Source organism: Colletotrichum navitas (genome assembly GCF_030913465.1).
Source record: "Colletotrichum navitas strain CBS 125086 chromosome Unknown LY79scaffold_31, whole genome shotgun sequence".
Classification (NCBI taxonomy): Eukaryota; Fungi; Ascomycota; class Sordariomycetes; order Glomerellales; family Glomerellaceae; genus Colletotrichum; species Colletotrichum navitas.
Genome location: NW_026850577.1, coordinates 118,831 through 144,890, shown reverse-complemented (window position 1 = coordinate 144,890; position 26,060 = coordinate 118,831). Strand labels below are relative to the sequence as shown.

At 56.1% G+C, this 26,060-nt stretch overlaps 10 protein-coding genes across 10 annotated transcripts; 6 read left to right on the top strand and 4 right to left on the bottom strand.

Annotated features, from left to right (window-relative positions):
- Positions 1-2,668: 2,668 nt before the first annotated feature.
- On the top strand, positions 2,669-3,890 carry LY79DRAFT_554613 (uncharacterized protein). The gene is made up of 2 exons (XM_060557862.1): positions 2,669-2,886; positions 2,949-3,890. Exons 1-2 carry the CDS (start codon positions 2,851-2,853, stop codon positions 3,849-3,851), a joined length of 939 nt encoding a protein of 312 aa, XP_060413925.1. The 5' UTR covers positions 2,669-2,850; the 3' UTR covers positions 3,852-3,890.
- Positions 3,891-5,696, bottom strand: LY79DRAFT_554612 (citrate synthase-like protein). The gene has a single exon (XM_060557861.1). The coding sequence runs from the start codon at positions 5,492-5,494 to the stop codon at positions 3,965-3,967; it is 1,530 nt and encodes a 509-aa protein (XP_060413924.1). The 5' UTR covers positions 5,495-5,696; the 3' UTR covers positions 3,891-3,964.
- A 1,700-nt stretch (positions 5,697-7,396) lies between these two features.
- On the top strand, positions 7,397-7,888 carry LY79DRAFT_669894 (S-adenosyl-L-methionine-dependent methyltransferase; the record flags this gene model as incomplete). The annotated part of the gene is made up of 2 exons (XM_060563711.1): positions 7,397-7,624; positions 7,730-7,888. The coding sequence occupies 2 exons, from the start codon at positions 7,397-7,399 to the stop codon at positions 7,886-7,888; spliced, it is 387 nt and encodes a 128-aa protein (XP_060413923.1).
- Positions 7,889-11,684: 3,796 nt separating this feature from the next.
- Positions 11,685-13,587, top strand: LY79DRAFT_515844 (cytochrome P450; the record flags this gene model as incomplete). The annotated part of the gene is made up of 5 exons (XM_060554761.1): positions 11,685-11,943; positions 12,003-12,123; positions 12,201-12,566; positions 12,675-13,349; positions 13,422-13,587. The coding sequence occupies 5 exons, from the start codon at positions 11,685-11,687 to the stop codon at positions 13,585-13,587; spliced, it is 1,587 nt and encodes a 528-aa protein (XP_060413922.1).
- A 1,182-nt stretch (positions 13,588-14,769) lies between these two features.
- LY79DRAFT_590391 (uncharacterized protein) lies at positions 14,770-16,158 on the top strand (the record flags this gene model as incomplete). The annotated part of the gene is made up of 4 exons (XM_060561144.1): positions 14,770-14,949; positions 15,029-15,531; positions 15,595-15,662; positions 15,737-16,158. 4 exons carry the CDS (start codon positions 14,770-14,772, stop codon positions 16,156-16,158), a joined length of 1,173 nt encoding a protein of 390 aa, XP_060413921.1.
- A 1,686-nt stretch (positions 16,159-17,844) lies between these two features.
- Positions 17,845-18,771, top strand: LY79DRAFT_515836 (endonuclease/Exonuclease/phosphatase; the record flags this gene model as incomplete). Its single annotated transcript, XM_060554759.1, has 1 exon — positions 17,845-18,771. One exon carries the CDS (start codon positions 17,845-17,847, stop codon positions 18,769-18,771), a length of 927 nt encoding a protein of 308 aa, XP_060413920.1.
- Positions 18,772-19,442: 671 nt separating this feature from the next.
- On the bottom strand, positions 19,443-20,723 carry LY79DRAFT_515861 (methyltransferase domain-containing protein; the record flags this gene model as incomplete). The annotated part of the gene is made up of 2 exons (XM_060554763.1): positions 19,443-20,110; positions 20,255-20,723. The coding sequence occupies 2 exons, from the start codon at positions 20,721-20,723 to the stop codon at positions 19,443-19,445; spliced, it is 1,137 nt and encodes a 378-aa protein (XP_060413919.1).
- LY79DRAFT_218175 (uncharacterized protein) lies at positions 20,640-21,551 on the bottom strand. Its single transcript, XM_060551585.1, has one exon. It carries the CDS (start codon positions 21,415-21,417, stop codon positions 20,935-20,937), a length of 483 nt encoding a protein of 160 aa, XP_060413918.1. The 5' UTR covers positions 21,418-21,551; the 3' UTR covers positions 20,640-20,934.
- Positions 21,552-22,139: 588 nt separating this feature from the next.
- On the top strand, positions 22,140-23,622 carry LY79DRAFT_515883 (O-methyltransferase; the record flags this gene model as incomplete). Its single annotated transcript, XM_060554764.1, has 4 exons — positions 22,140-22,473; positions 22,538-22,664; positions 22,767-23,236; positions 23,306-23,622. 4 exons carry the CDS (start codon positions 22,140-22,142, stop codon positions 23,620-23,622), a joined length of 1,248 nt encoding a protein of 415 aa, XP_060413917.1.
- Positions 23,623-25,076: 1,454 nt separating this feature from the next.
- Positions 25,077-26,012, bottom strand: LY79DRAFT_515902 (uncharacterized protein; the record flags this gene model as incomplete). The annotated part of the gene is made up of 2 exons (XM_060554767.1): positions 25,077-25,379; positions 25,434-26,012. 2 exons carry the CDS (start codon positions 26,010-26,012, stop codon positions 25,077-25,079), a joined length of 882 nt encoding a protein of 293 aa, XP_060413916.1.
- Positions 26,013-26,060: the final 48 nt, after the last annotated feature.

Genomic DNA, 26,060 nt, shown 5'->3' with positions numbered 1-26,060 from the left:
TGAATAGTGGAACACCAAAGAGCGGTCAACATGGACTTGGAGATCTACAAACTGCATCTCATAGCCACAATGTGCATTACGCGTAGGCAATCACACAGAATCCCAGCATGACGGAAATAGCTCCGAGACTCAAAATGTAGTTTGCAGCGTCGTCGCCAGCGAATGCTCATTATGCACCGTCAATCTGGGTCAAGTTCCTGAGAGTATTCATCCACGTCAGCTCAACCAATGGGTATTCTTGGATCTGTACGGTGGGAGCTAGCGTTTGATTATTGCAGTTCGACCGTGGGTATGGCCGCGATCGATATTGATATTTGCACGTGTGTCATGAGATAGCATCTCCCTCAAATTGCGAATAATACTTTAACCGTAGTCCTGGCGTCCCTACTGACGGTATGCGGACTTCCACTTCACACATCATAACCACGTACGAAGAAAGCTAAGAATTTCTTATGACAAGCTTGTTTTTGGCAATAGCTCTTCATGCATGCCATCGGGGTGGACAACATGATTATTAATCACCTGAAACCATGCCACGCCGATAAGACCGGCGCTCTTGATCGGGCCTCTCCGACATTGAGAACGAGGGTATCGAAGTCACAACAGGGCCACTCACCCAAGGAGCTGCCAATGCAGCCGGCTTGACGGTTGCCACGAACAATCGCGCAACAGCGAACAATAAGCCCGGTCTGGAGGTCGTGAACAGCATGATGTGATGTATGATTGGGGACGCTTACGCCCAAGAGGGTGTCAGTATCGAAGCGGTATCTTTTGCTGGCCACGGCCCACTGGAAGGTCAACAACCACTGCATCATCCATGATGACTACTCGATCGCCTGCGACAGGACGGCCGGCGTTGCGAAGACGGAAGACATCAACGTCAAGATGAAGGCAACCGTCTGGAATGCGCTAAGGCCTTGACGGGAGGTCCAGTATTGCTGATATATCATTCTGCTCATTTAGTGTAGTATTTCATGATTCAGTTTCACTGTCGGGTATTATTTAGGCATTGCGAATGCTGTTATCGCTCCGTAAAGTAGCGACCACTCTACCTTCATCAATGCCAACACAAGGATCGGTTTTAGTTCGGTCAAGAACTGCGCCATGGGTGTCCGTGGCGTAGTTCAAAATGTCAACGGTAATATCGCCAGTATTAAATGATCCCTCGGTCCCGACGAGCACATCATCCCACAAAAGTTGTATAAATCATCTAATGCATGGGCGTTGCTAAACACAGTGTACGCGTGCTAAATGAGAGGTTTGAAAAAAGTCCGTGGCAACCACTTACAGAGTCGCTGGATCGAAATATATGTTCATTCAGTAGGAAAAGTCCATCCTGCCAGATAGCTGCTACAATTTGGTGTCCGTTCCTGAGACACGCAAGGTTTTCTTAGTGAGTAGCGTCTCACTACTCTATTATAACAACGTCGTCTAAATACCGTATCCACTGGGCAAATGCGGCTTTAGCTAACGAAGGGGCCTATGACCCTTGGTTCCTTGAAGCCATCCTCGCAGTCGGTTAGCTCGATCCTCCAACACTAGCGTTCATGGGGCAGCTCTCTTATAAACAGAAATACCAGGACACGCATGTATGTACGGACGTCTCAATAATTGGTGACGTACAGACAACTCGGACTTTTTATGTCGGAAGTGGCGTTCCAGTCCGTTCCCGTGCAGCGCTTGCAAAGCATCGGGTCCAGCTCGAGAAAAGCCCAAGGTCAAATATGCGTGCAAGCGATGAGGGGTACTGTGAGGTGATCTTGGGGTCAGTATAGTGGGTTGTATGATCGATGATAATCCCTAGCTATGGCCTTGCTCTGCTTGTACTCGCAAATCGGTTGCCGACATATGGATTGTCGATGTATCACTCAGATCAAAGGTCCGAATTGGGGAATGTGGTTAGACGATTGTCGGATATGCGCTGTTTGGTCGGATATGTGAGGTTGGTTGCTGGGGTGATCCGGATAATGGTGGGGCTGGGGTAGGGCAGGGCTTGTGTGTGGTTGGTCAGCCAGCGGCGTTGCTGACTGTACGTAGTAGAACTGATAGCCAGGTACTTTCTTCTCTTCAGTGGCTGATGCAGCCTACAAGAAACCTGCTAACGGAAAGAGGTATTGCGGCCGCTGTGAGAGGTGTAATATACTAGCAGAAACAGGGATCTATACAGACCTATTTTCTTACGTAACAGTTGTGCTTTTACTAACGGCAGGCTAGCTAGTGGGCAACAGAGGGTGGAAAGGGTGACCGCCTTTTATGCTAGGACTAGTGGAGCTGACAACCACTAGCTGTAATAGGACATCTGCTAGCTTTTTTTGGCTAGCAGGTCTCTTAGCTTTGTCCTTATCTCGCGAGTGTATACAGTACTTTAAATGTTTTTTGTCCGAATGTCCCTTGATCAGGAACCAGTTGTGCTACCAACTGTGAGGTGATACACCTTGGGGTCAGTAGAGTGGGTTGTATGATCGATGATATTCCCTAGCTATGGCCTGTGATGTGGGCTGATCTATGTACCTGGTACTCTATGCCTGAGGCATGCCTCACAGGTTCCGGGCTCGCTATCACCAATGTCACGTGGTAGCAGGGATGGGATGAGTCAGCACCATGGATGCCACCATTAGAGCTTCCCACTCTGCAGCAGCCCACTAGGTATTGTAGATATTACACATACACACACTTTGAGATTCACCTGCTTGGCCATCACGTTGATCCGTGGATCCGATCTCTAGGCAGTATATTCATTCATTTCGGAGTCCTCTCGACTCCTCACAACCAACACCAGACAGTATTACAAAGCAATTGTCACAAATACAACCTCACACCGAACAAGTTGTAGCGACAAGAATCATCGCAATGTCCTCTCCAGTCCGAAAAGTTGCAGTTGCTGGCGTTAGTTCACCAATTTTCATCAAATCACTGCCTGTGACTTCACAATAACTAACACTGTCCAGGCGACGGGTAAATTAGGCTCTTCAATAGCTAAGGCCTTGCTTGAATCTGGCTTCGAGGTTACTGCCATACAGCGAGCCGAGTCTGAGAAGACGGCCCCGGCGGGATGCAAGTCCGTCAAGCTCGATATGAATGACTTTGAGGCTCTCGTCTCGGGATTAAAAGGCTGCGACGTAGTGATCTGGGCTGGGCCGGATCCCATCGTCTTTGAAGAACAGAAAACCTGGATCGATGCTGCGACTGCTGCTGGTGTCAAACGCCTCTTCCCCTCCGAGTTCAGCACCAACCTCGAATCGCCCCTTGCCGAGGGCCACCCCCTGGTCGCTGGAAAGGTCCGGACGCGCCGCTACCTCGTCGAGCAGGTCTCCAAGTCCGGCGGCAACTTGAGCTGGACAAGCGTCAATAACGGGCCGTTTTTCGAACTCGTATTGGCCTTTGGCGGCTTAGGCCCGGACTTCCGGACCCACACGGCGAGATATCACAACGGAGGAGACAACCTGATCGGGACAACGAGGATTTCCGACATTGCCGAAACGATTGCCAAGATTCTTCGCGATGAAAATGGATTGTACACGGAGGCGGAGAACAAGCCCGTGTACATCCACTCGGCAGCCGTCACCGAGAAGCAGATGACCAAACTCGCCGAGAAGGTGACGGGTCTGACCTTTGCGGTGGAACATTACGACGTGGAGGAGCTCTACCAAGACGCAAAAGCTAAGCTGGCCAAGGGCGACAAGTCGGCCATGGCCCAGCTCTATTACCAGATGATGTACGGCAAGGGGTATGGGGGAAGCGAGAGCTTTCAAAAGATGAGCTGGAACGAGAAGGTCGGCTTGAAGACTTTGACTGAAGCAGAATTAGAAAACGTGGTGAGAGACGTTGCGCATAAGAATGGGGCGAAGTAATCAATAGATGCGGTCGTATTGTAACATTCTAATCGAAACATGCATGCCTTTCGCAATCATGATACACGTGATCCTTGCGCCACCAAGCCAAACGACCGTCGTCGGCGGCAGTCTCAAAGCTTCGAACGTCCCCTCCAAGCATGGCCCATTTCGTCCTTGAAGGTCGCGAGCTCGTTCCGCTTGCTGTCGCCACCGTGGCTGACCTGCACAGGCTCGTCAAACACGGACTTGTTCTTCGCCTCCTGCCTCTTCTCCGACTCGACGTACTCTCTCTCCCCTTCTCCGACGTACAGCTGACGAGGCCGCCAGATCTTGACGCCTCCCTTCTGCAGCATCTGCTGCCTCCAGTGGGCCAGCCAGCCGACGCAGCGCGGCACGGCGAACAGGACGGGGTAGAAGTCGAGGGGGAAGCCCATGGCCTGGTAGATGAGGCCGGAGTAGAAGTCGACGTTGGGGTACAGGTTGCGCTTCGTCATGAACTCGCTCTGGCGGGCGTACCTGGCGAGCTCCAGCGCCGTGTCGAGGAGCTGGTTCCGGCCGGTCACCGCGAACACCTCGTCGGCCAGCTTCCGGATCGCGGTCGATCGGGGGTCGACGTTCTTGTAGACGCGGTGGCCGAAGCCGACGAGCACGCGCTCCCGCTTCTCGACCTTTTCCATGAAGGCGGGCACGTTTTCGGGGCTGCCGATCTCCATCAGCATGCGGATCGCGCTCTCGCTGGCGCCGCCGTGGCTGGGCCCGTAGAGGGCGGCGCAGCCGGCCGACACGACGCTGTAGGGGTCGACGAGACTCGAGCCGACCTGCAGGACGGTGGCCGTGGAGCAGTTCACCTCGTGGTCGGCGTGGATGATGAACAGAGCATCGAGGGCCCGCTCCAGGACCGGGTGAGGCTGGTACTCATGCCCGCTCAGGTGGTCGAGCAGGTACAGGAAGTTGCCCGTGTAGCTGAGGCCCTGGGCGGGGCGGTTGAAGGGCCTGCCCTGGCGCATGCGGTAAGAGGCGGCGGCCAGCGTGGGCGCCTTGCCGATGATGCGCAGGATTTGCTTGTCCAGAACTTCCAACGCCTTCAGGTCACCGTTGGCGGCATTGGTGTACAGCTTCTGCCCCTGCAAGCTGGGGTTCGCCTCGGGCGCGAAGGCGCCGAGCGAGGAGAAGGAGGCCTGCAGCATGGCCATGGGATGAGTGTCGTAGCGGAAGGACTTGAACATGCCCTCGATGTCGCTGTGGATGTAGGTGTGGTGCATGATCTCATCCTGCCACTTGCTGTACTGCGACGGGGTGGGCAGCTCGCCGTAGATGAGCAGAAAAGCCGACTCGAGGAAGTGCGACCTGTCGACGAGCTGCTGGATGGGGTAGCCGCGGTACCGAAGGATGCCATCCTGTCCGTTTATGTAACTTATCTTGCTTTGTATCACGTGGGTATTTTGGTAAGCTGGGTCGAAGACGCGAAGACCCTGCTCGGTCTCGTCCTCGGGGCGGTCGTTGCCGCGCGCCGCCTTGATCTTCTTGATGTCCGTCGCCAGGATGGCGTTGTTGGTGATGGGCAGCTCGTACGACTTGCCGGTGCGGTTGTCCACAACGGTGAGCGTCTGGCTAGGCGCGGCGGCGGCGCCGCGGGACGCGTTTCTAGCGACGGTGACCATCTCAAAAAGACTATGTGTGTCTCTACTAGTGTTCTGACTCGGAGAGTTTGGCTCCGAAATGGGATGACAGGTTCGCGAGGGGGGGCGGGGGACAATGGCTTTGAATAGGCGTTGAAGTTACCGGACGGATGGAGACTCGGATGTCCGAATTTCTGAGACACGTTTCCCTCTCAAAGCAGCTGAAAGCAACGCTGAGGCCGGCGGTCGGTTGACGTCGGGAGATCGGCAAAGCTGACCGAGTGCCGAGGTTCGTTTCGACATGCGCTCCGATCCCCAGATCAGTGGGGGGCGCTAGCTGCATTTGCACATGCCAGGCCAGGGGAGGGGGGCCGCAGCCACGGTCTATCGTGAGATGCTCAGATGCTGCTCGTAATGGTTCAGCAGCCATTCGTACGCCGAGGTGAATATCACCACCCTAGGCCGCGCCTTCATCGGTTCTGCCCATGCGACCATATTATTCTCGGAGTCCGTCGATTTGTTTCCGCATGCTTGAGCACGTCTTCCATGAAGACCCAGTACTTGTTGTTTAGTTCCTTTATGACCGGGGTCCGGGGCCGGGAGCTTGGAGCTGTATTTCCAGCTAAACTGTTGAGTGGACCACCGAATAGCCTCAATAATTCGTTGTCTTGTGTGAACCGAACCCCGCCTTTCCTTATTTCTGTTGCATGCACGATGATACGACAGGTGTAGAGAGGGGGAAATATTAAAGACGGGTCAATCTCAGCAACTTAGCTTAGTAGTGCTTTCCATAGAAATAGTTTTCAGCAAACGTCGTCAAATAAGCCTAGGTACGCTCTCGACAAGCTTTCTATTGACAACAATGATAAAGAAGCAGATGCAGGTCTTGAATTTAACGCTAGTGGCCATGAAGTGTGGTTGCCCGTGAAGAATACTTGTGTTATGTAACAAGAACGACACTGTTAGTTATAGGGTAGTAACTAACGCTTATGCATCTCGTGACATACCCCCTAAATTTAACCTAGAAATTCAGATCTAATACTCTTTTAGAACAGGAAACTTAGTTAGGTGTATCTTGCTGATCATAAGTAGTATAGACGAAGCATTTCCTAGACAATATAGGATTTTTGACTAGGGGGCCTTGTGCTCTTAGTGACAAGTATAGGAATTGAACCTATAGTGTGTAAGACTAGTTAGCTACTGCCTGTGCTATTGCAGCACCACAGCAGGCAGGACTGGGCTCATAACTGTCACTCAATATAACGACCCCGTTTGTCACGGGGCAGTAACTTACGCCTGTATATCTCGCGGCAACTTATCATGGTGATGCACACAATCCATACCCGATATCTCATTGGCCGCATGAGGCAAGCCTACAGCCTCAACGTCAAATCCAGCTTGCTGGCGTCCGGTCTCCTTGAACGAAACGCCATGATGGCTGGCCTACACCGCGATCCTGCCCTCACGGACTAGCCACGCGCGAAGGAACAACAACGCCAGCGCCAGGAGCTATGGTACACTATCGTAGAGACCGACTTACAAAACTCCATGGATCGCGCGATGCAGCCTGCGGTGAACCTGGATGGTTGGGATATGTCCCTGCCCAACGAACCAGGCAGATGAGCTCACCGCAATACGTTTGTCATTGTTTCGTAGCCATCCGGATATTTTTAATTAATCCTTCAAAGTTCAAACCATGCGTTTCCAAGGTTGGAATATACGCTAATATGTCATTAATCTCACCATCTTCCTCATGCTTTCCGCTCAACAAAGACACTGTAGACATCAGTCCTCGTGATTTTCCCTGCCGTGTTTTGACGGTTGAGTATGGTTTCCTGGCTTCCATTCGCCGGAATCGTCGTCCCTGTACTGTCTCCGAGACTCTCGGCATCGGCATCGGGCTTGTTTGCACGTCTCTTGGCGTTGCGAGAGCCATCCATTTCAATGTCAGACCTCATCCGGCCGCTGGGCCCCGACCCGGACGAGTTCTGCCGCAAGCACCCCAACGCACCCGGCCGGCACATCCCCCAAGACCTCCCGCCCGTCCTCGTCCAGGTCCAGAACATCGATCCCAAGATCGAGCCCATGGCGTACGACTTCCACACGGAGCAGCCCATCAAGGGGGCCAGGGCCTACTACATGCACTCGGTCCTACACGACTGGACAGACAAGGTTGGCAAGAGCATTCTGTCACGCATCACGGCGGCGATGAAGCCTGGCTAAAGCAAGCTCCTGGTCAACGAGAACGTGCTGCCGCCGACGGGTGCCAACTGACAGACGACGGCGCTGGACATCATGATGATGACACTCTTCTCGGCAAAGGAGAGGACGGAGGAGCAGTGGCGCAACCTGCTGGAGCCAGCGGGGCTCAAAATCGTCAAGATCTGGACCAAGGGTGAGGGCGTGGAGAGCCTTATCGAATGCGAGCTGGCATGAGAGTGCCAGAACCTGGGGGACACGGGGGGGAGGCTCCTGAACAGCTGTGCGTGATCCACAGAATGACGGTGACCACTCGCAAAACGAATGTATAGCGGGGAAGCATCAGCACTCTGTTGGAACGACGTGCACGAGGGTAGCCCGCGTTTCTCGCGGTAGATTGTAAAAAGACATTCACCGCTTATGTAAAAGGGATCAGCGGCTGACGCCGTGCTTTTGATCCTGATTCTCACAGATAAGGAAAACGAAAGCCGTTCCGGGTTTCCGGAGGACTGCCGGTTGACCACCGTGCGATCATTGCCATTTCTAACCGTAGCTTGGTAGTTGATTAAGCGGAAACGGTTATCCGAACCCGCACCCCCTACTTACAGAACCCCCCAAAAAAACCCACACTACAGAAACATGAGTCAGGACGTGCTTTAGCCATGTGGGCTCTGGCGAAGATCTTCTAGCAGCAGTGTTATTTGGCTATACTTGGTTTCGAGTCTCGCAGTAGATGGTGCGATGGCGTGGAATGTACCAGACGGTTTCTTATAATTCTCACGTTTGTGGTTTAGTTACGAGGGGTATTTCGGCTTGATGTCTCTCGTTCTCTAGCTCCCCAGATTGCCATAGCAATTTCTCTTGTTCGCTCGCAGGACTATCCCCATGAAGTTACGTCTTTCTCCACTCTCATCGCCGCCTCTGATAATTTAAGTATGTCTTTCCCTTAGATCTCCATCTTGGCAATCTTCTTCTTCAGCCTACCTCCCTATTGAACGGTCCCCCAGTGGATCAGCTGTACGACGAGATTAGCGTTCCAGAGCCAGAGCATGTTGTACTTCCTGACAAAGGATCAACGTCTCCAGCAGCTGGGGTTTCTTCAGACGCTGAGCCAGATGCAACAGAGGTATTGAACACTGCATGGATAAAGAGGTGGGCTTTACCGGCGTATGAGGTGAGTCGAAACGCGTGACGTTTTCCACTGCTCGTACAGAAAGCTGAGTTTCGAACGGAATGTGGTTGTATATGAGATGAATTTCAATTTTTGCGAAAGTTTTCTGCGGTCACTGTAACTCATATGCTCTTGAAGAGTGCAGACCCAAAGCCACAGCTAGGTACATACGTGCGTGCTTGAGGAGACATATTCTTCTCCCTAGGCAAGGCTAATCCGCTATAGGTATGCCAGGCAAGTAAATATGATGTGGCGCACAGTGCGACAGCAATACTTGAGCCCAGGGGTTGACACCACAAGAAGTAACAAACAAGTCCGAGAAACGAGGAAGAGCATCATTCGGCTTACACCGAAACCAACGAAGAGGGGTTCTTCAGGCTCATAAGGCCTTAGTAAACGTGAGAGAGCCTAGATGTGTACAGGAAAAAACAGACTCTAGGATTTCTCTTCGGCCAAGGACTGCCACACATCGCCAACGTCAACTGCCTGTACTAGGGAAGACAACATAAAGTATCACACACCCATTGGTTCAATACTTGAAAGAAAAGAAAGGAGTATTTATCGATGGATATAGTATCGCTTAACCTCCATAAGCGGCCTAGTGCAGTTCACCTGATATGTAGGTAAAGTCACGGTACGTAAAAACCTGATACGCTGCAACTCCAACCTGTGCCACAACTCAATCTCTTAATACAGTATAGAGTACCTAATAACGTAGAGCAACTGCTGAATCTAACTTCACTCTAACCATGGTGCGAACGACCTTTAGGCGCTAGAACTTAAGCGGCAACTGGTGATAAGGTTGTGCGGCTTCGCAGGCAAGCCGCCACACTAAATAGTAATAATAGTACTACTAAGTCTACCATCAAGGTTACAATAGTGACAAGGTAACTAGTTTACAAGCTATATAATAACCCTAAACTCTACTGGTAAGGTTATCATAAACCTTACGCCTCAAGTTACAGACAGTACCAGAGTTAGCTTTACTTACTAGCAACTTGGCTAGCTGCAGCTAGGTATATAAAGAACAGAAGCTACGCTTAGTCTCTTCTCTCCTTCTATTTTGTATGTATCATAAATTAATATAATATTATCAATACACACACACACATACACACACATCCTATTGACTTTCTTATAATGCCTTCTTATACTGTCTAGAACCCCTACGGTATCACCTAACCAGCAGATGACAACACGCTAAGCACAGCGTGTAGAGATCCTACTATTACTAGTGCTTAGATGAAAGAGCTTGGCCTTGAAAAGTTCAATAAAGATGCCTCCTTCTATAGCCTTTCTCTAGCTATAAAGTTGAATGTGGCCATCTTCAGCCTAGAGCTGCTGGCTAAAGACTCTAGCTGAGCTGTGAAGGAGGTAATTGCCGACAAGAAGGTTGAGATGAAAAATAGTCTAGAAGAGCTTGAGAAGTTCCCATACCATCATGGGATCTAAAACTGCTTTGCCAGCGTCATAGAAGCGGCAGAGGTGGCCATTAAGGCCAACAATGACCCATGGGGCAGTCAGGGTTAAGTAAGTTGAGCTGTGATGATGCCTGAGACATTCGCTGACGGTGGCAGTGCTGATTGGTCTGACAGGACCGGGGCGACGCGGAGGTCTTTGAAGTTGCGTAACGGAGGGGGGTGTTGTTCGCTGGTGAATTGGTAGGCCGGCCGGCGGGCTGCTGAAGCGAAAGTCGCGATTGGCAGAAGCTCTACACACACAATACAAGGCCATAGGCCTAAAGTAAAAGAATAATCTGCCTAGTGACGTTCTAGAAGAAGTGGATTTGATGCTGCGTTAGCGCTCACTCTCCCATGCTCCGAACGTTCCACGGATTTCTTGGGATCAAGATACTATGGAGCGGATATGGTGGACTTGGCCAATCATGACGCTGAATCGACTTGTAAAATTTCCCTTCTCGAGTATACGTCTAGGATATTAGGGAGCTTGGCAGTCGGTCCTGGAGATGGATTTCACATATTCCGAATGTCGGCACCTACGCCAATTATGACAACCATCAAGTGGAGCCGATGGTGTCGAGACTTCGGCACCGATACAGCCGGATCCGGTCCGTATACGGGCGAGACCGCCTCAGCAACGCCCAATGCTCCGTTGACCAGTCAGGACCATCTTGTTGTGAAGAGTTTTATCCAATCTTGCCCGAAAACCCCCACTTGGAAATCCACGTGTACAAATGCTGCTGGATGCAGCTGCGTAACCAGGAGCTCCAATGTGTGGCCAAGAGAAGTCCGAGGGTTTCCACCCCGACATTGCATGACAGGGGGGAGAGGGACCAGGACCAGGAACAGAATCTGGTGAAGGTTATCTTCAGGGGTTTGTCGACCAACCAGCTCTCCAGGTCCGAAAAGAAAGTCTCCACGCACACCGCGGGCCGCTTCTGACATTTCAGCCACCTACACACGCTAGGCTAGGGGCCACGCGAGGAAGAAATGCCCGTGGATCTTGCTCCCAGGAGATTTTGTTGCAAGTGCAAATAGGCTATGAGGTAAGTCATAGGATGAACCCATCGTTCGTTCAGCGAACCGTGGTCCCATGGGCAATGGCCATCCTCGGCCCATCCGAGCCCTTAGCAGGCCTGCTTCTTGGCCTCCTCTCATATTCCAAGCCCATCCATGCAAGGAACCAGATCTCGGCCTTGTAGCTCTATCGGGTGTAGGCCAGACGCAGGATGTGTGGATCGATCAATGGCTGTTGGCGACCCCAGAACCTCCACAGAGAGCATGCTACAGACTCGAAAGTCCGAGATGCGACAACGTCTTTTGCCCCTCCTCCCCCTTGGCTTGCGACCCAACTTCTTCACGTTCTTTTTCTCTTTTCTTTCTTTCTGTAATCATCAACACAATGTCGACCGTTGATAATGCGTCGTTGCCCATCGGCGGCGTGACGCCGTATCTGTCGGCCCGTAACGTGCTTGGCCTCGTCGTCCTCTGGCTGGTCTATCATGTCTTCAAGGCCCTCTACAACATCTCGCCGCTGCACCCACTGAGCCACATCCCCGGGCCCAAGCTGTCCGCGGCCACGTACATCCCGGAGTTCTACTACGATGTTATTCTGTTCGGACGGTACACGGAGGAGATCCGTCGCATGCACGAGCAATACGGTATGTCGAGCGGCGCATTGCAGAAGACAGGCTTGACGGGATCTAACTCTTGCCATCAGGCCCGATGGTCCGTATCAGCCCGCACGAGGTGCACTGCAACGACGTCAACTTCGCGGACGAGATCTACGCCGTCAGCGGGCGCAAGCGTGACAAGCCCGTCCACCAGATCAACGGCTCGGCGTAAGGGAGCCTGCGGAATTGTTTCGAATCTTGGAGACCAGATGTAGCTAACGATCCGTCCATCCCTCCGTCTATAGTCTGGGCGAGTCTGGCTTCGGTACAGTAGACCATGACGCTCACCGTGCGCGCCGCGGCCCCCTGGCCAAATTCTTCTCCCGCAGCATGATTGCGCGCCTCGAGGGCGATGTCCACTCCCTGGCCCAGAGACTCTGCGATAAGCTGCTGGCCGAGAGGGAGCGCAAGATGCCGTTCGACGTCACCATGGCGTATAGCTGCTTCACCTCGGACGCCATCTCCGGCTACGCCTTTGGCGAGAGCTTCGGCTTCCTCTCGCAGGAGGGTTGGTACCCCAACTTCCGCGAGCCGACTGCGTCCATCCTGCGACCCGTATTCGTCTTCCGTTTCTTCCCCTGGACCAAGAAGACGGCCGTCATTGGAGAGTGGTATGTTACCCGTCCGAGCAGGGCTATGTTTCCAATGCAGTAGGGGAGAAAAGAAGAAGAAGAAGAAGAAGAAGAAGACAGGGCGACGAAAACTGACTTCAAAGCCAGGCTCGTGGACTACCTGCCCGCTGACATCGCTCTGCTCATCCGAACGCTGAAGGTCGAGCTGCCGAACAAGGTCAGAAGCACCAAAGCCGACCTCGACGCCGGCATCCGCCGCGAGCGCCCCACCGTCTTCGGCTCCCTCCTCGACTCCGAACTCGAGTCGGACGAAAAGGGCTCCCTGCGGCTGGCCGACGAGGCCGCCGCCGTCGTAGGCGCTGGGACCGAGACCACCAGCTGGGCGCTGGGCGTGATCACCTACCACCTCCTCACCAAGCCCGAGCTGCTCGCGAAACTGCAGGACGAGCTCAAGACCGTCGTCGATGACCCCAAGCACCTCCCCAGCTGGACCTCCCTCGAGAGCCTGCCCTACCTCGGCGCCGTCCTCCAGGAGGGCCTGCGCCTGTCCTACGGCGTGTCCGCGCGGACGGCCCGCGTCGCTACCGAGGAGAACCTAGTGTACCGCGGCGAGTTCAACAAGAAGCCCGTTGAGTACGTGGTTCCCAGCGGCTACGCCGTCGGCATGTCCGCCGTCATCACCCACCACGACGAGAGCGTCTTCCCCGACTCGTACCAATTCATCCCCGAGCGCTGGCTCGACGAGAACAACCAGCGGCGCAAGGACGTCGAGAAAGGCATGCTCGCCTTCTCCAAGGGCAGCAGATCCTGCCTCGGCATGAAGTAAGTTTCCTCCCCCCCCCTTCCCCCCTGCATCACGATCGAGGAAGGCCATTTGCTAACATTGTGTTTCAGCTTGGCTCTTTGCGAGCTCAATTTGTGCCTTGCGGCCCTGGCTCTGCGCGTTCTGCCCAGCATGCGTCTCTACGAGACCACGGACGAGGATGTTGCGTACGACCATGACATGTTTGTCCCTATGCCCAAGCCGGGGACCAATGGCGTGCGTGTGAAGATGGTCTAACGGCCCTGCAGCGGTGCTATGCTTAGACTTGCCTGATACAAGAGCTGCCGAGATTTCAGTCTTCGTACTTTAGCCCCCTAATTACATTATATGCATCCATTTTCGGGAACGCTTGCAAGACGGATAAGCCTGTCTTCGCTAAACCTGAAAAAGTGTGATCCAACGTTCTTGGAGGTCTATTCGGGTCAGCCTAGGATTACGGAGTACTGTGCCTTCGTCTAACATGGTCAAGTTCGGGCACGGCAGCTTCTTTGGTCATGCTGAAGCCGCTCATCCTGCCGTCGTGCGGGTTCATTCGGCAGGCAGAGACTCGGCCGCGGATATTCGTCTCGAAGAATGGTAAGCGGGCGATCCCAATCGCGGCAACCCTCACCGTTACTGCGATCTGCGCGTTTCAATCCCCGATGTGACTGTCGCTAGAGAATCCCCCCCCCCCCCCCCGTTCTGCTAGCGGGTGATCGTATACGACTGGTCAGATTCTGCGCTAGACCGGCTATCAACCCATCTTCCGCGTCTGGTTCGACTGTCCCTCGGGCCTTCGAGATGTCTTCTGCCTAGCGTGGTGGATTCATCTGCAACGGCCCCCCCCTGGGCTGACCCGCGCGGGCCAAGCGCAGCCAACCCGAGGTGCTCGGCCGTGGCTGAGTTTCTGATTGGCGAAGTGGAAGTGGAAACGGCGGGATCCATCGTCATCCAGTACGGTCCAATTCCACATATTCCTCCCTGGAAGAGGAGGCTCTTCCCAGCTGCCTCGGGCCCAGGACCATGAGACGGGTGGAGGGAGCCCGCCGGGCAGTGTACGGAGTAAACTAATACAGACAGACCCTGTTAGTCACAACAGCAACAGTGGCGAGTCCAACGCAGCTGTTGAAGGATCGAATTCTTGATAAGCGATGATACATAGCTTAGTATCGGGGCGTTACATAGTACATTCTTGGAAGCACTCCCAGGCTTACGTCTCTCTCTCTCATACTAGTAGAACTTCCCGGGTTGGATCGAATACTACCACGGTCTCCCGCTCCCCCCTGCATGGCTAGATCCGTGGATGGGGCACATCCGTCTCAAACGAACATGCCGTTGCTTATTTGCCTATATCTGGAGGGTCCGCCGCCTGCCTGACCACTTTGTGACCGCAGCGTCGAGTTTTGCTTGCTATAGTACTGATCAACACGTGCCGCCAAGATGTCAGCGACAGTCGACCCGAACTTGCGAATACTCGAGCCTCACGGACTGCCGCTCGCCATCATCATCGTATCGTCCGTCTTCCTCGTCATATCGGTACTATGCGTCGGCGTACGCACCTGCGTGCGCCTTACCGAGGGCACGTTCGGCGTTGACGATGGCCTCATGCTGGCAGGAACTGTACGGCAGATTTCCCAGACCCCTTTTTTTGGGTGTGAAGCATCAATGAGACTAACCTGCGCGTCTTCCCCATAACTAGATCGCGTACGTGCCGTGCGTAGGACTCGCCATCTACGGGTGCCTCGTTGGCCTGGGAACACTCCAAGCCCAGCTCAACATGTGGATGTTCTCCGAAGCCCTCAAGACCTACGTTATCTGGATTCTGATCTACGTCATCGCCCTCGCCCTCGTCAAGTCTTCCGTCTGCTTCACCATCCAACGCATCATCACGAACGACAAGGGCCTCCGCATCGCGGTCTGGGTGTTGCTCGGCGTCACGTGGGCGTCCTTCTTCATCACCTTCATCGGGACGCTGCTCTACTGCTCGCCGACCTCGGCGCTGTGGACGCCGTCGATGTTGATCAGCGGCGAAGGCACGTGCGGGTCCGTCGACATCTTCGTCGCCATCGGGCACGTCGCGACGAGCTCGACCATCGTCACCGATCTGGCCCTGGTTGTGGTGCCTGCCATCATCCTCTGGAGAACGCAGATGAAGAGGCAGACCAAGTTCCAAGTCTTTGGCCTGCTTTCCTTTGCATCGGTGTAAGTTTCTTGCCGCGGCCCGGCCTGGAGAAGATGCGTGACAGACAACTAACCATCTCCAAGGGCATCAATCATCACCATGATCCGCATCCCCTACGTCAACAAGTTCAAGGCCCAGCAGGACCTCCAATGTAAGCTTGGCCCCTACCCCCCCCTGGTTCCCCCCCGGTCTGCTTCTTCGTCACGAGACTCACAGCCGAACTAGTCTGGGTCGCCCACACGGTACTCTGCTCCAACATCGAGACGGGCATCGGCTGCATTGCCTCATCCATACCCTCGCTGCGGCGTTTCATCGCGCGCACTCGCGGCACGACGGAGATCTCAAAGGCGAGCGGAAGCGGAACCAAGTCGGCGCTCTTCACGATCGGCAGCAAGCCCCTCGACCAGCGGAGCCGCGAACGCTTCCGCAACCCGACCGACGCGGGCTTCAGCCTGTCGACGGTCCACGGCAGGGGCGACGAGACGTGGGAGCGTCTCCAGGACGGCGACTCGGACAAGGGGGACCTGCTGCCGGTCGACCAGAAGGGCGGCATCCACGCCCAGTACTCGTACCAGGTCGAGATCGAGATGACGCCAAACTCGAGGAGCCCGGAGGGTCGACTGGGCACGATGGGCTCGACTCGATGAGAGGCCCCGGTGCAGACATGGCAATGAGATGAATAATTATTCAGTGGGCTCTCCACATAGATACACATAGGTACAAACACGCGCACATAGACACATACGTGGACATAAAGCAATTGTAGAAAATCTTGTATAATAATCAACGGTTCGTATACATCATTGCCCCCCCCCACACCATGTTGCGTGTCCCTCTTCCTGGACAGGGATCAATCAAAAAGACAGGGGAGTTGGCCAACATCGCAAAAGGCCGCAACAGGGACCCCAGGGCCAGGATCGTTACGCGATTACTCTCGCCTGGCGGAAGACTGGCCCGCGGTCCTGGGATTGCCAGCTCCTATTCGATGGGGGAAAAGAGGCAAAGAGCAGAATTTTCCCTCCACAAGTTGTTGTTGCTGACGACACGCAACGGGTGCGAACACCCCCTGTCCTTGTCTTCCAACAGTACACAACGGGTCCCAGCAAGTGAGGTATCCGGATATGGCGTTCATCCGGCCCCCAAGTACGATTCGGGAATGTGGGCGGATCCGAGCCTTCGTAACTCGTATCGATACTGTGGAAAGGGGATTGCGCACAATGTGGAATCACGGTCCTCTCATGTCAGTGCGAGATGATGCAGATCCGATAGCCGAGCCCACCGAGTTGTGCGACTGTGACTCTGCAGCGGAGAATGTCCATTGCACATATAGTCGCGGAGAACAGTCTCAGAGAGTGAGTGAGTGAGTGGAAGTGAGTGAGAGAGAGAGAGAGAGAGAGAGAGAGAGAGAGAGAGAGAGAAGAAGGAGAACTTTCGGGTTCGAGGAGGACCCAGGCTGAGGGATTTCGGTCACAACCACTTTTTCCAGCGATCAGCCAAGGCCTTGGTTGTTTGTGAAGTGTGACGCCTAGGGATCATCAAAGATTCCCCGCCCTTTTACTTTAGTGCGGAATCCAAGGAATTCTGCAATTTGCTTCAGAACCCCCTGGAATTGATCCTACGTCTTGCTTGCCCAATACGGGGGGCGGCCTTTGTGATCACTGATCAGCAAGCCTTCGAAAGCACATGGAATATACGGACAACGGCGCCGGAAGCTTTGAAACCAAGCGGAATCAGCCGAGTCTGCTGTATCAGGCGGCTCGCTCCGCTATGATTCCATTCGTCATCGCCGCTGTTTGTGTGACCTTCAGAGAGGGACCGCCTCGGGTGAGTACCTCGGTCACTGCCGCTGTTCTTCCGCTTGCTACTAGATGTCTGGATCGTATGGCCCCCGACCGAGGGACACATTCGTCTGCCAAGCGTTTTCGTCTCCATTCGTTGCCTCTTCCGGGCATAGCAACCTCGCTTCGCCGGCGAATGAACGGCAACTTGCTTCCCACGTGAAGCCCGGTCATGGCGGTGATGTATGGAACGTGCTGCAACGGCTCTGTTCAATGGCGGGTGCTGGGCTGTAGGCACAAAAAGGCATCACTGAGTTGCATCGCGTGCATGAACGATGTGACAACAGCATGCAGTTGAGCCCGTATCGTCATAATTCAAGCTCCTAACCCCCTCCCCCTCTCCCTTCATTCTGTAGACATGGCGTGGGAGTTGTGCGGGGGAGAAGGACTTATAAATGGTCTGCAACACGAAGGTCGTGCGTGGCAATGGAATACTCTTTCACGGGACATCTGGACTCTACCCGACCTCACGGGGTCACCAAGCAGTCAGTCAACATGAAAGCTAGCATGACAGCGGTTGTGCTCCTCGGAGCCGCCGGCGCTACCTGCCAGGCGGCGAGCCTCACCCTGCGGCTCATGACATACAACATCCGCTGGGCCACGCCCGTCACCGGCCTCAACGAGGCGTACTGGTCCACGCGCCGGCCCCGCCTCGCCGCCCAGCTCAACTACGAGACGGCGGGCCGGCCCGAATCCCTGCTGTGCATGCAGGAAGTCGTCGAGCAGCAGCTCCTCGACATCGCCCAAGACCTCGGGCCCGCCTGGGCCCACGTCGGCGTCGGGCGCGACGACGGCGGCGCCGCCGGCGAGTTCTCCCCGATCCTCTACAGGCCGGACACGTGGGACCTCGTCGAGAACCGGACCTACTGGCTGAGTGAGACCCCGGACGTCCCCGGGTCCAAGGGCTGGGACGCCGCGCTCCCGCGCATCGCCACCGTCGCGTCCTTCAAGCACGCCGCGACCGGCCTGCCGCTGGTCTACATGTGCACGCACTTCGACCACCAGGGGCAGACGGCGCGGGAGCGCAGCGCGGAGCTCCTGGTCCGTCTCGCCAAGGAGTGGGAGTCGGGGTCGGGGTCGGGGTCGGGGGACGCGGCCGTGCCCGTGTTTTTGGGCGGCGACTTGAACGTCGAGCCGGACAACGCCGCCTACAAGACGCTGGTCGCGGAGGGAAACCTGCGCGATGCGCGCGACGTCGTCCCGGAAGCCCGCAGGACGGGCAACTCCAAGACGTATACTGCCTTCACGGACATGGACTCGGACGACTCGCTCATCGATCACCTCTTCGTGCGGGACCCGGCTGCCCGCGGCATGGAGTTCCTGAGCCACGCGGTGCTGCCGAATCGGTTCGACGATCGGCTTTTCATCTCGGACCACCGGCCTGTCGTTGTAGACGCCCAAGTCGGCGTCGAAGCCGCGTAGGTCGACGGATTTGGTCGTTGTTTCTGCGGGAGTACACTTGCATCACCAGTGTCCGAACCGGAGAACGTCCTCAAATAGGCTGGTTTGAAGAAACCGAGTTGGACTAGAAGATGGCATAGCTGTGGATTATGTCGGTCTTCGTAGAGGGGGCCTTGGAGAATGTTGTATATTTCCAGCGCTCGGCGAAAGTGACCAGTCTTTGATGAAAGCAATGTGAGAACTGGGCGGACCCCTTTGCAGAAGTTGTGCGCTCACTTCCCTCGTAAACCACTGCCATCTTGGCTTTCGCAAAACTCCCCGACATTGATGCCGTCTTGGATGATCCTTGTTTGGGTTGGCCCTAATGCACCTTATGTTGTGTGAGCTCGTAGATCAGAAGATGCTCCGGGATTCCCAATGCCGTTTAGAAAAAAAAAGCTATCAAGTTCACACAGGCGTAGGCGTTCTCCTGGGCGGCTATCATAGCGAGAAATACCCCGTCTTTATCCCCCGTCTTTCCGCGATAGTTAATCGTTCTAAGGGTGAGACCCCCCCCCCCCCGGCCAGCGAACTGGGCAACGCCAACATGATGATACGGGTATGAGAACAGCATGTACCGAGTTGAAGGCAGGTTTCCTGCGGCATTCATTGATGGTAAACCTCTGAACAATGCTACTACAGACAGCATCCGGTTAGACGCCGCCAGGCTTTTGCCCGTAAACGACATGGAACGTCAGATACGAGTGTATCGAGGAGTTCATCAGACTCTTCCGGACATCGATGAGGAATATTTCCACCTCGGTAGCGCTCCACTTCAGCCCCCTCGTCAGCGGCGCCATGCTCACGGCCTGCAACGCGTCGATGAGCATGCTCCGGTTGTACAGCCCGATCGTCTTGAGGTTCTGGTCCCGCGGCCACGTCCCGATGGGCACCTTCCACACCTTCTCCTCGACTCTCTCGAAGCCGCTCTTGCGGAGCCGCTCCGCGTTCCCCTCCATCCCCAGCGGGTCGATGCCGAAGCTCCGGAACCCCTCCATGCACAGATCGACGAACCGGCCGTACCCGTACTGGGCCGGCCCCGGCATCGTCCCGTCGTCGCACTCGAGGTGGAACCGCAGCTCCTGCAGCTCCACCCAGCCGCCGGGCCTGAGGGCGTGGTGCGCCTGGGACAGCAGGCGCGGCCAGTCCTTGATGGCCATGCACATGTGCCGGGCGTGGACGAAGTCGATCGAGTTGGCGGGCCAGACCCATTCGGCCTCGGCGTCGTCGACGATGAAGCGGACGTTGGGGGGGAGCCAGGTCGGCTGGATGGGGCTGAGGTCGATGCCGACGACGTCGGCTTCCGGGAACTCGTCACCCACTTTCGGCCAAGTCAGTAGATGGAGGAGAGAGAGCGAGAGAGAGAGAGAGAGAGAGAGAGAGAGAGAGAGAGAGAGAGAGAGAGAGAGAGAGTACGTGTGTGAGAGTAAGAAAGTACGGAGCAACTCGGGGGCTCAGAACTCACTATCGATGGCCCAGATCCCTGTCCCCGTGCCAATGTCGACAACCTTTTGCGGGTTTTCCAGCGGCGCGCAGTGCAGTTTCCCATCCATGACGTTGACGCACATGGCGTGCTTCATGTCCTCGCGTTCCTGTTCCGGTTCGTCGTTGGGCATCAGGTATCGCCCCTCCATGTACTTGTGGTATCGCCGCGAGTTCTCGAACACGTAGTCGCGCACACTGTTGGACAGCGACGTCGAGGCCGAATGGTTCCCCGCGCTCCTGCCGTCGAACCCCTCGTCCCATGTCTCGCTCGCCTGCGACGACACGCCGTCGTCCGTGTCGGCCTCTACGGTGTTCTCCGCCTGTAGGGCTTCCGCCGGAGTGGCCTCCCGTTCCGCTTCCGGCTGCGGTTGAAAGTGCTGGGTATGGGCCGAAGCTGTTGGGGGCGGTGATGGCAGACTGGCCGTCGCCTCCGCGGTGGTATCTACCATGGCTGCGGAATGATATTCAGACCCAGGTCTGGTGGTGTGACGCGCTATCGGCACCCTTTGATCGACGATCCTTGTTTTTTCCCCACAAAGGTTGCCGATGGCCTGGTTTAGCAGTATGCTGTTGTACACGTTGTAACTTGTCAAAACCAACGTCAGACGCCCATTCCGTCAATCGGGGAGATGGTCAAAGGAGGCAAGAATGCAACGAAGGCTAAGAGGGAGGGGAAGGGGGGACACTTTTGAGTACCCAACAAATTCCCGTTGAAACACTAAAACTCAGAGAGCACGCAATGCTAGAGTAGGTGATCTGGATCAGAAACCTGGGACGAGCCAGCCTACCTAATCTTGCGTGGCACCGAGCCGTTGACGAAAGAGGAAAAACAAGACACGCCAGGGTAAAACGAAAGCCGTTGGCTGCAGCTGCAAGGACATTACAAGGCCTATGTCTTTGGGCTTCTACTCCCTTGCAAGAAACAAAGGCACCCAGAAAAGGTCGATGGGAATGGGGGAGGGGGGATGCGTAGAGGAACCAAGAGGACCCGTGGATTCGGGAAGAAGCCAGCGTGGTTCCCTGTGCCATTCCCCTCCCCCCTCCTGGCCCGTCACGCTCCGCGACCGCGTGAGGATTTCTTTTTCTTTGCTGATTGAGCTCTGGTTGCAGACTGGCGCCGTATGCCGTGTCCGCTAGCTCCATGTGGGATTCTGCGCCGGCTCGGCCGGAGGAGGGCTGACGTTGCCAAGGTGGGAATAGCTCGGACTCTGACGCCCATTGTCGCTCGATGGTGGCGCCACGTAGTGTCTCTCCTTTTGGCTGGGCGGATACATTGCTCGACTCTGAACACTCCGTACCCTCGGTCTCCTTGCCGCGCCAGAGTCATCTCCCGTAATATACTTGCTTGTTACTACCAGCCCTGCAAACGGACCATGGGCACGGCACGGCAGAACTTTGTCGGCACATGCGGCGAACTGCCGTAGAGAGCGACAGCTATGTTTTGGAAGCAAGATACTGCCGAATATGGCGCAAACAGGCGGAGGCTGCGCGGCATGTCTGGGAGTAGCGGCCCGGATCCGGATTCGGCTAGACTTGGTTCATAACATCTAATATGAAAAAGCACGACCCCGCATTCGTAGTCTGGCTATGGAAGTCGAGCTATTGAAATTGGTAATCCCAGAGTCTGCTCCTTCGCTGTGCTGACGGAGACTTGACAGTTTGACCGGCTTGAATTGAATAATTGGTGGTCGTGACCGTCCGTGTCTATGTAACCAGCGCCATCACATCGTTGACTTGCAGGCTTTCCCGCAGACGCTTTAAACCAGTGAAGCACGCACAAGGATCCCTAGTGGTCATCCTCGTACCCCGGCATATTCGACGAAGCTTACCTCAGCAGGCATAGTCCAAAGCAGATGGCTCAAAAAATGACGGGAGACCATAGCAACTCGGTCGTAGAAGAGGCCGCCGCGGCGACGGAGGAGGTCAATGCGGCCTTCCGAAGCTTCGCGGCCGAACCCGGGCCGTCCGGGGGAGACTCGGACAAGGCCCAGCGGCGGCGGATCATCGAAGCCGCGACGAAGCTCATCAATGCCGTCAAGGACCCGGCAGACGAGTGGTTCGATACGACGGCGCAGGTTGCGGAGCTCGGCGCCAAGAGGCTCTTTGCGGAGTGGAAGGTGTATGACCGCATCCCGCTCGAGGGGAGCATCTCGTACGGCGAGCTGGCGGCCAAGGTCGATGCCGAAGAGGCACTGATACGTGAGTTTCTCCAGCGGGGGGGGGGGGGGGTTGTCAAAATCGCTGCTGACGCACGAAACAAAAGGACGTGTCGGGGGTGTTCTCACGTCGGTAAACTTCCTGGAGCAAGTCGGCGACGACTCTGTCGCGCACACCAAACGTTCACGCGTCTACGCCAACGAACACCCGATAGGCTTGATCTTTGGCATGGCGTAAGTCTCAGGCCCGGCCCCCCCCCCCCCCCCCCCCCCAATCCTCCACCCATCCAATTCCGTGACCTGTAAACCCGTCTGGAGGGCTGACGACCGTCCCAGCTGGGATAACGGTCTGGTGCCGTACGTGCACTTGCCGGCCTACTTCGAGAAGTACGGCCGCAAGGAGCCGCAGACGCTCAACCAGGTCCCCGCCACGTACGCCTACGGCATGCCGGAGTACAGCTTCTACGAGATGCTGCAGCACGACCCGCCGCGGATGCGGAGGTTCCTGCGCGCCATGGGGCCGATCGAGGAGAAGATGCCCATCGCGGGCATATACGACTTTGGCTGGGTGGTCGAGTACGCCGCGGCGCACGCCTCGTCCGACCGGCCGCTGTTCGTCGACGTCGGCGCGGGCAGGGGTCAGTCCATCAGGGCGATCCACCGCGAGAACCCCGGCCTGCCGCTGGACAAGTGCGTGCTGCAGGACCGGCCGGAGGTGGTGGAGGCCGTGGAGAAGCTGGACGACGAGGACATGAGGCTTGTGCGGAAGCAGGTCATGGACTTTCACAAAGAGCAGCCCGTCAAAGGTAAGGCACATACATATAAACATATCCCTGGACTGTTCTACGGGGCCGGGCTGACGACGTGTGTCTAAGGGGCCCTCACTTACTGGATCCGTCGGTGTCTGCACAACTACGGCGACGAGGTCAGCGTCAATATGCTCCGCATCATATCCGAGGCCATGACGGGCGACAGCCGGCTGCTGATCCAGGAGGACGTGGCGGCGAACCCGCCGCACTGGACGACGACGATGCTGGACTTTATGATGCTGACGTTCGGCGGCAAGCACCGCACCCTCGAGTGCTGGACCGACGTCCTCGGGAGGGCCGGGCTGAAGATCAACAGCGTGTCGATGGGCAAGGGGCCGTGGCGGCACTTGGCGGTGATCGAGTGCGTCAAGGCCGACAAGTAGATTGCCGTTGAGATCGGGGAGGCTCGTGTGCATCGGCAGAGAGACAGAGAGAGAGAGAGGGGGGGGGGGGGGGGGGGAGACGGACGGATAGACAGAGAGTCAGACAGAGAGAGAGACACACAGAGAGAGACATGCAGAGAGAGACATGCAGAGAAAGAGACACACAGAGAGAGAATGAGAGACGTATGCGCTCGTGCATAAGTGACGGGTGCAGTCGTAATGGTGCAGTCGAGGTGGCGTTGATGGGCGGTGAAGATGCTGAGACAAGTGATGGGTAAGGTAGCCGACACGGGCGTGGGGGTTATGCATAAGATCAACAGGAGACAGCCATGTCTTTATAACAACCTCCTCATAAGCCAGCATCCTGTGCACATTATCGGGGTGATGTGTCTTGTACACATGTATGAGGAAACTCAATGCTGAAGCCATCATCCGTTCCACACGTCCGGCCTTGCCCCATCCAAGCCTCCTGAAAGCTCTGACTCGTAAGCCTCGTGGTCTGATGACCAAGAGACTATTGACAAATGCCCCCGCCCAGGATTGCTTCCTCACCGCCTGTCTGTCCGGAAGGGCGGCTGACCCGGACCGGACCGTCCTGGTTTCCGGGCCCGGGCGGAAGGGCGCCGGTGTTCCACAACAACCGTTCCCATGGTTCTCGAGGTATGGGGGGACCTGGGACTAGCGGTGTATGGGGAGGGGCCCACGACACGAGCAGGTTAAGCCGTCGAACGCCACCCAGGTTTCGATCGGATGTCGAATGAGAGGGAGGAGTAAAGTCCGAGACGGCATACACAAGACAGAACAGCGCAAAGGTGGAATTCGAGGCACTCGTGGAAGTGTAAATCAGTCTGTTTGAAGCTATCGACAACGTCCAGTCTGCGTTACGAGTCCCGCAGTCTTCAAAGACATCTCCCTCTCTCACCCCCCCTCCCCCGTCCCCCCTTTCGCGGAGTTCTTTGCTCCGGCTTCTCCGATTGGGTTCTCATCTCGTCATCTATCGTCTATGTGTGTGCGCTATGCATGCCATTCTGATGCTCGGAAACCAATGCGATCCCGGTTCGTCTCTCCGTATCCCAAAGGGAATAACTCGGGAGGATTCACTCTGAGCGGGAAAGGGAGAAAAAAAAAAACATTACAAAAGAGGATTGAAAGCAACGAAAAGAAAACAGAAGACAAGTGTAAACAATCCGACGTTACCAAATGCTGGGTATAAAACGCCACTGCAGGGCCTGTCCGGCCCGCTTGTGCAAGATGCCATGCCGACTCGACGCAAAGATTTGTGCGCTCAACACCCTCCCCTGTTGATTCCATGATCCCTAAAAACAGAAGTAGAAAAACCAAAAAATAAAATAAAAAACGAGCAGCGTCAACACCAGCATCAAAAAAGGGGGAGGAAGAAAGAAAAAAAGACGAAAAGGGAGAAGAAGAAAAAACGCAACCAAGGATGGTTCTGTTCAGGCCGTCTTGGAGCGCTTCCACGCGAACCAGCCCCTGCGGCGGCGGCCGCACCCGCGCTTCTCGCAGGGCGCCTCCTCGTCGAGCTCGAGGCGGTAGCGCCGCACGCTGCCCGTGTCGTCGTCGAAGGCGACGTGCTTCTCCTTGGGCACGAAGCAGTCCGGGACCAGGTGCCTCTTGACCCAGCCCTTGACGCCGCGGCTCGCGGCGTCGATGGCGGCGTACTCGAGCCGCCGCGTCCGGTCGCTGGTCCAGTAGTGCGTCGCCTGCGGCGGCAGCGGCGCGACATCGGCGCACCCTTCCTCCCCGGAGACGGCGGCGGCGACGGCTGTTGATGCCCCCGCCGGGATGAGCACGCGCTGCTCGAGCTCGACGTCCTCGCGCGGCCGTCGGGCGGCGAGCTCGACGTCGGTGGGGTGCGCCGGGAAGTGGAAGAAGGTCACGGGGAGCTGGGAGTGCGCCGAGTGGAGGCGCTGGCGCTGCTGCTGCGGGTGGTACAGGCTGCTGCCGCTGGTGCGGGCGGTCGCGGGGTACGGGCTCGTCTTGGGCGCGCGGCGGATCGTCGGACGGCCGCGGGACCGGGGGTGGGAGGACGACTGGGAGGACGACGCCGTCGACGAGCGGCGGGGGTTGGAGAAGGAGGACCGCGGCGGGAGGGACTCGTAACCGGAGTCCTGGCGGCGCATCTCGGCCGTCTCGGGCTCGGCGTCCTTGTGGTGAGGGTAGCGGTCCGGGCGAGAGCAGTGGTCCTGGTGGGAGGACGAGGGCGGCGACGCCGGTACCGGAACAGGGGTCCTGGAGGGCGGCGAGCTGGGGGCGTAGAGCTCGACGTCGTGGAAGCTCTGGTAGGCGCAGGTGTGGTACGTCGTGTCGGAGGCGGCGACGCTGGCGCGGGACTCGGCGCGGAACGTCGGGAACGGCGAAAGGCGAGACATGACTGCGGCGGACGTGTGTTTATGTAGGTATGCACGCGTGTGTGTATA

Bases quoted from the DNA above. Each gene is read 5' to 3' on its own strand.
- LY79DRAFT_554613 (XM_060557862.1), top strand. From the start codon at position 2,851: ATGTCCTCTCCAGTCCGAAAAGTTGCAGTTGCTGGC. The intron at 2,887-2,948 runs GTTAGTTCACCA...AACACTGTCCAG, and splicing joins GAAAAGTTGCAGTTGCTGGC to GCGACGGGTAAATTAGGCTC.
- LY79DRAFT_554612 (XM_060557861.1), bottom strand. From the start codon at position 5,494: ATGGTCACCGTCGCTAGAAACGCGTCCCGCGGCGCCGCCGCCGCGCCT.
- LY79DRAFT_218175 (XM_060551585.1), bottom strand. From the start codon at position 21,417: ATGGAGCTAGCGGACACGGCATACGGCGCCAGTCTGCAACCAGAGCTC.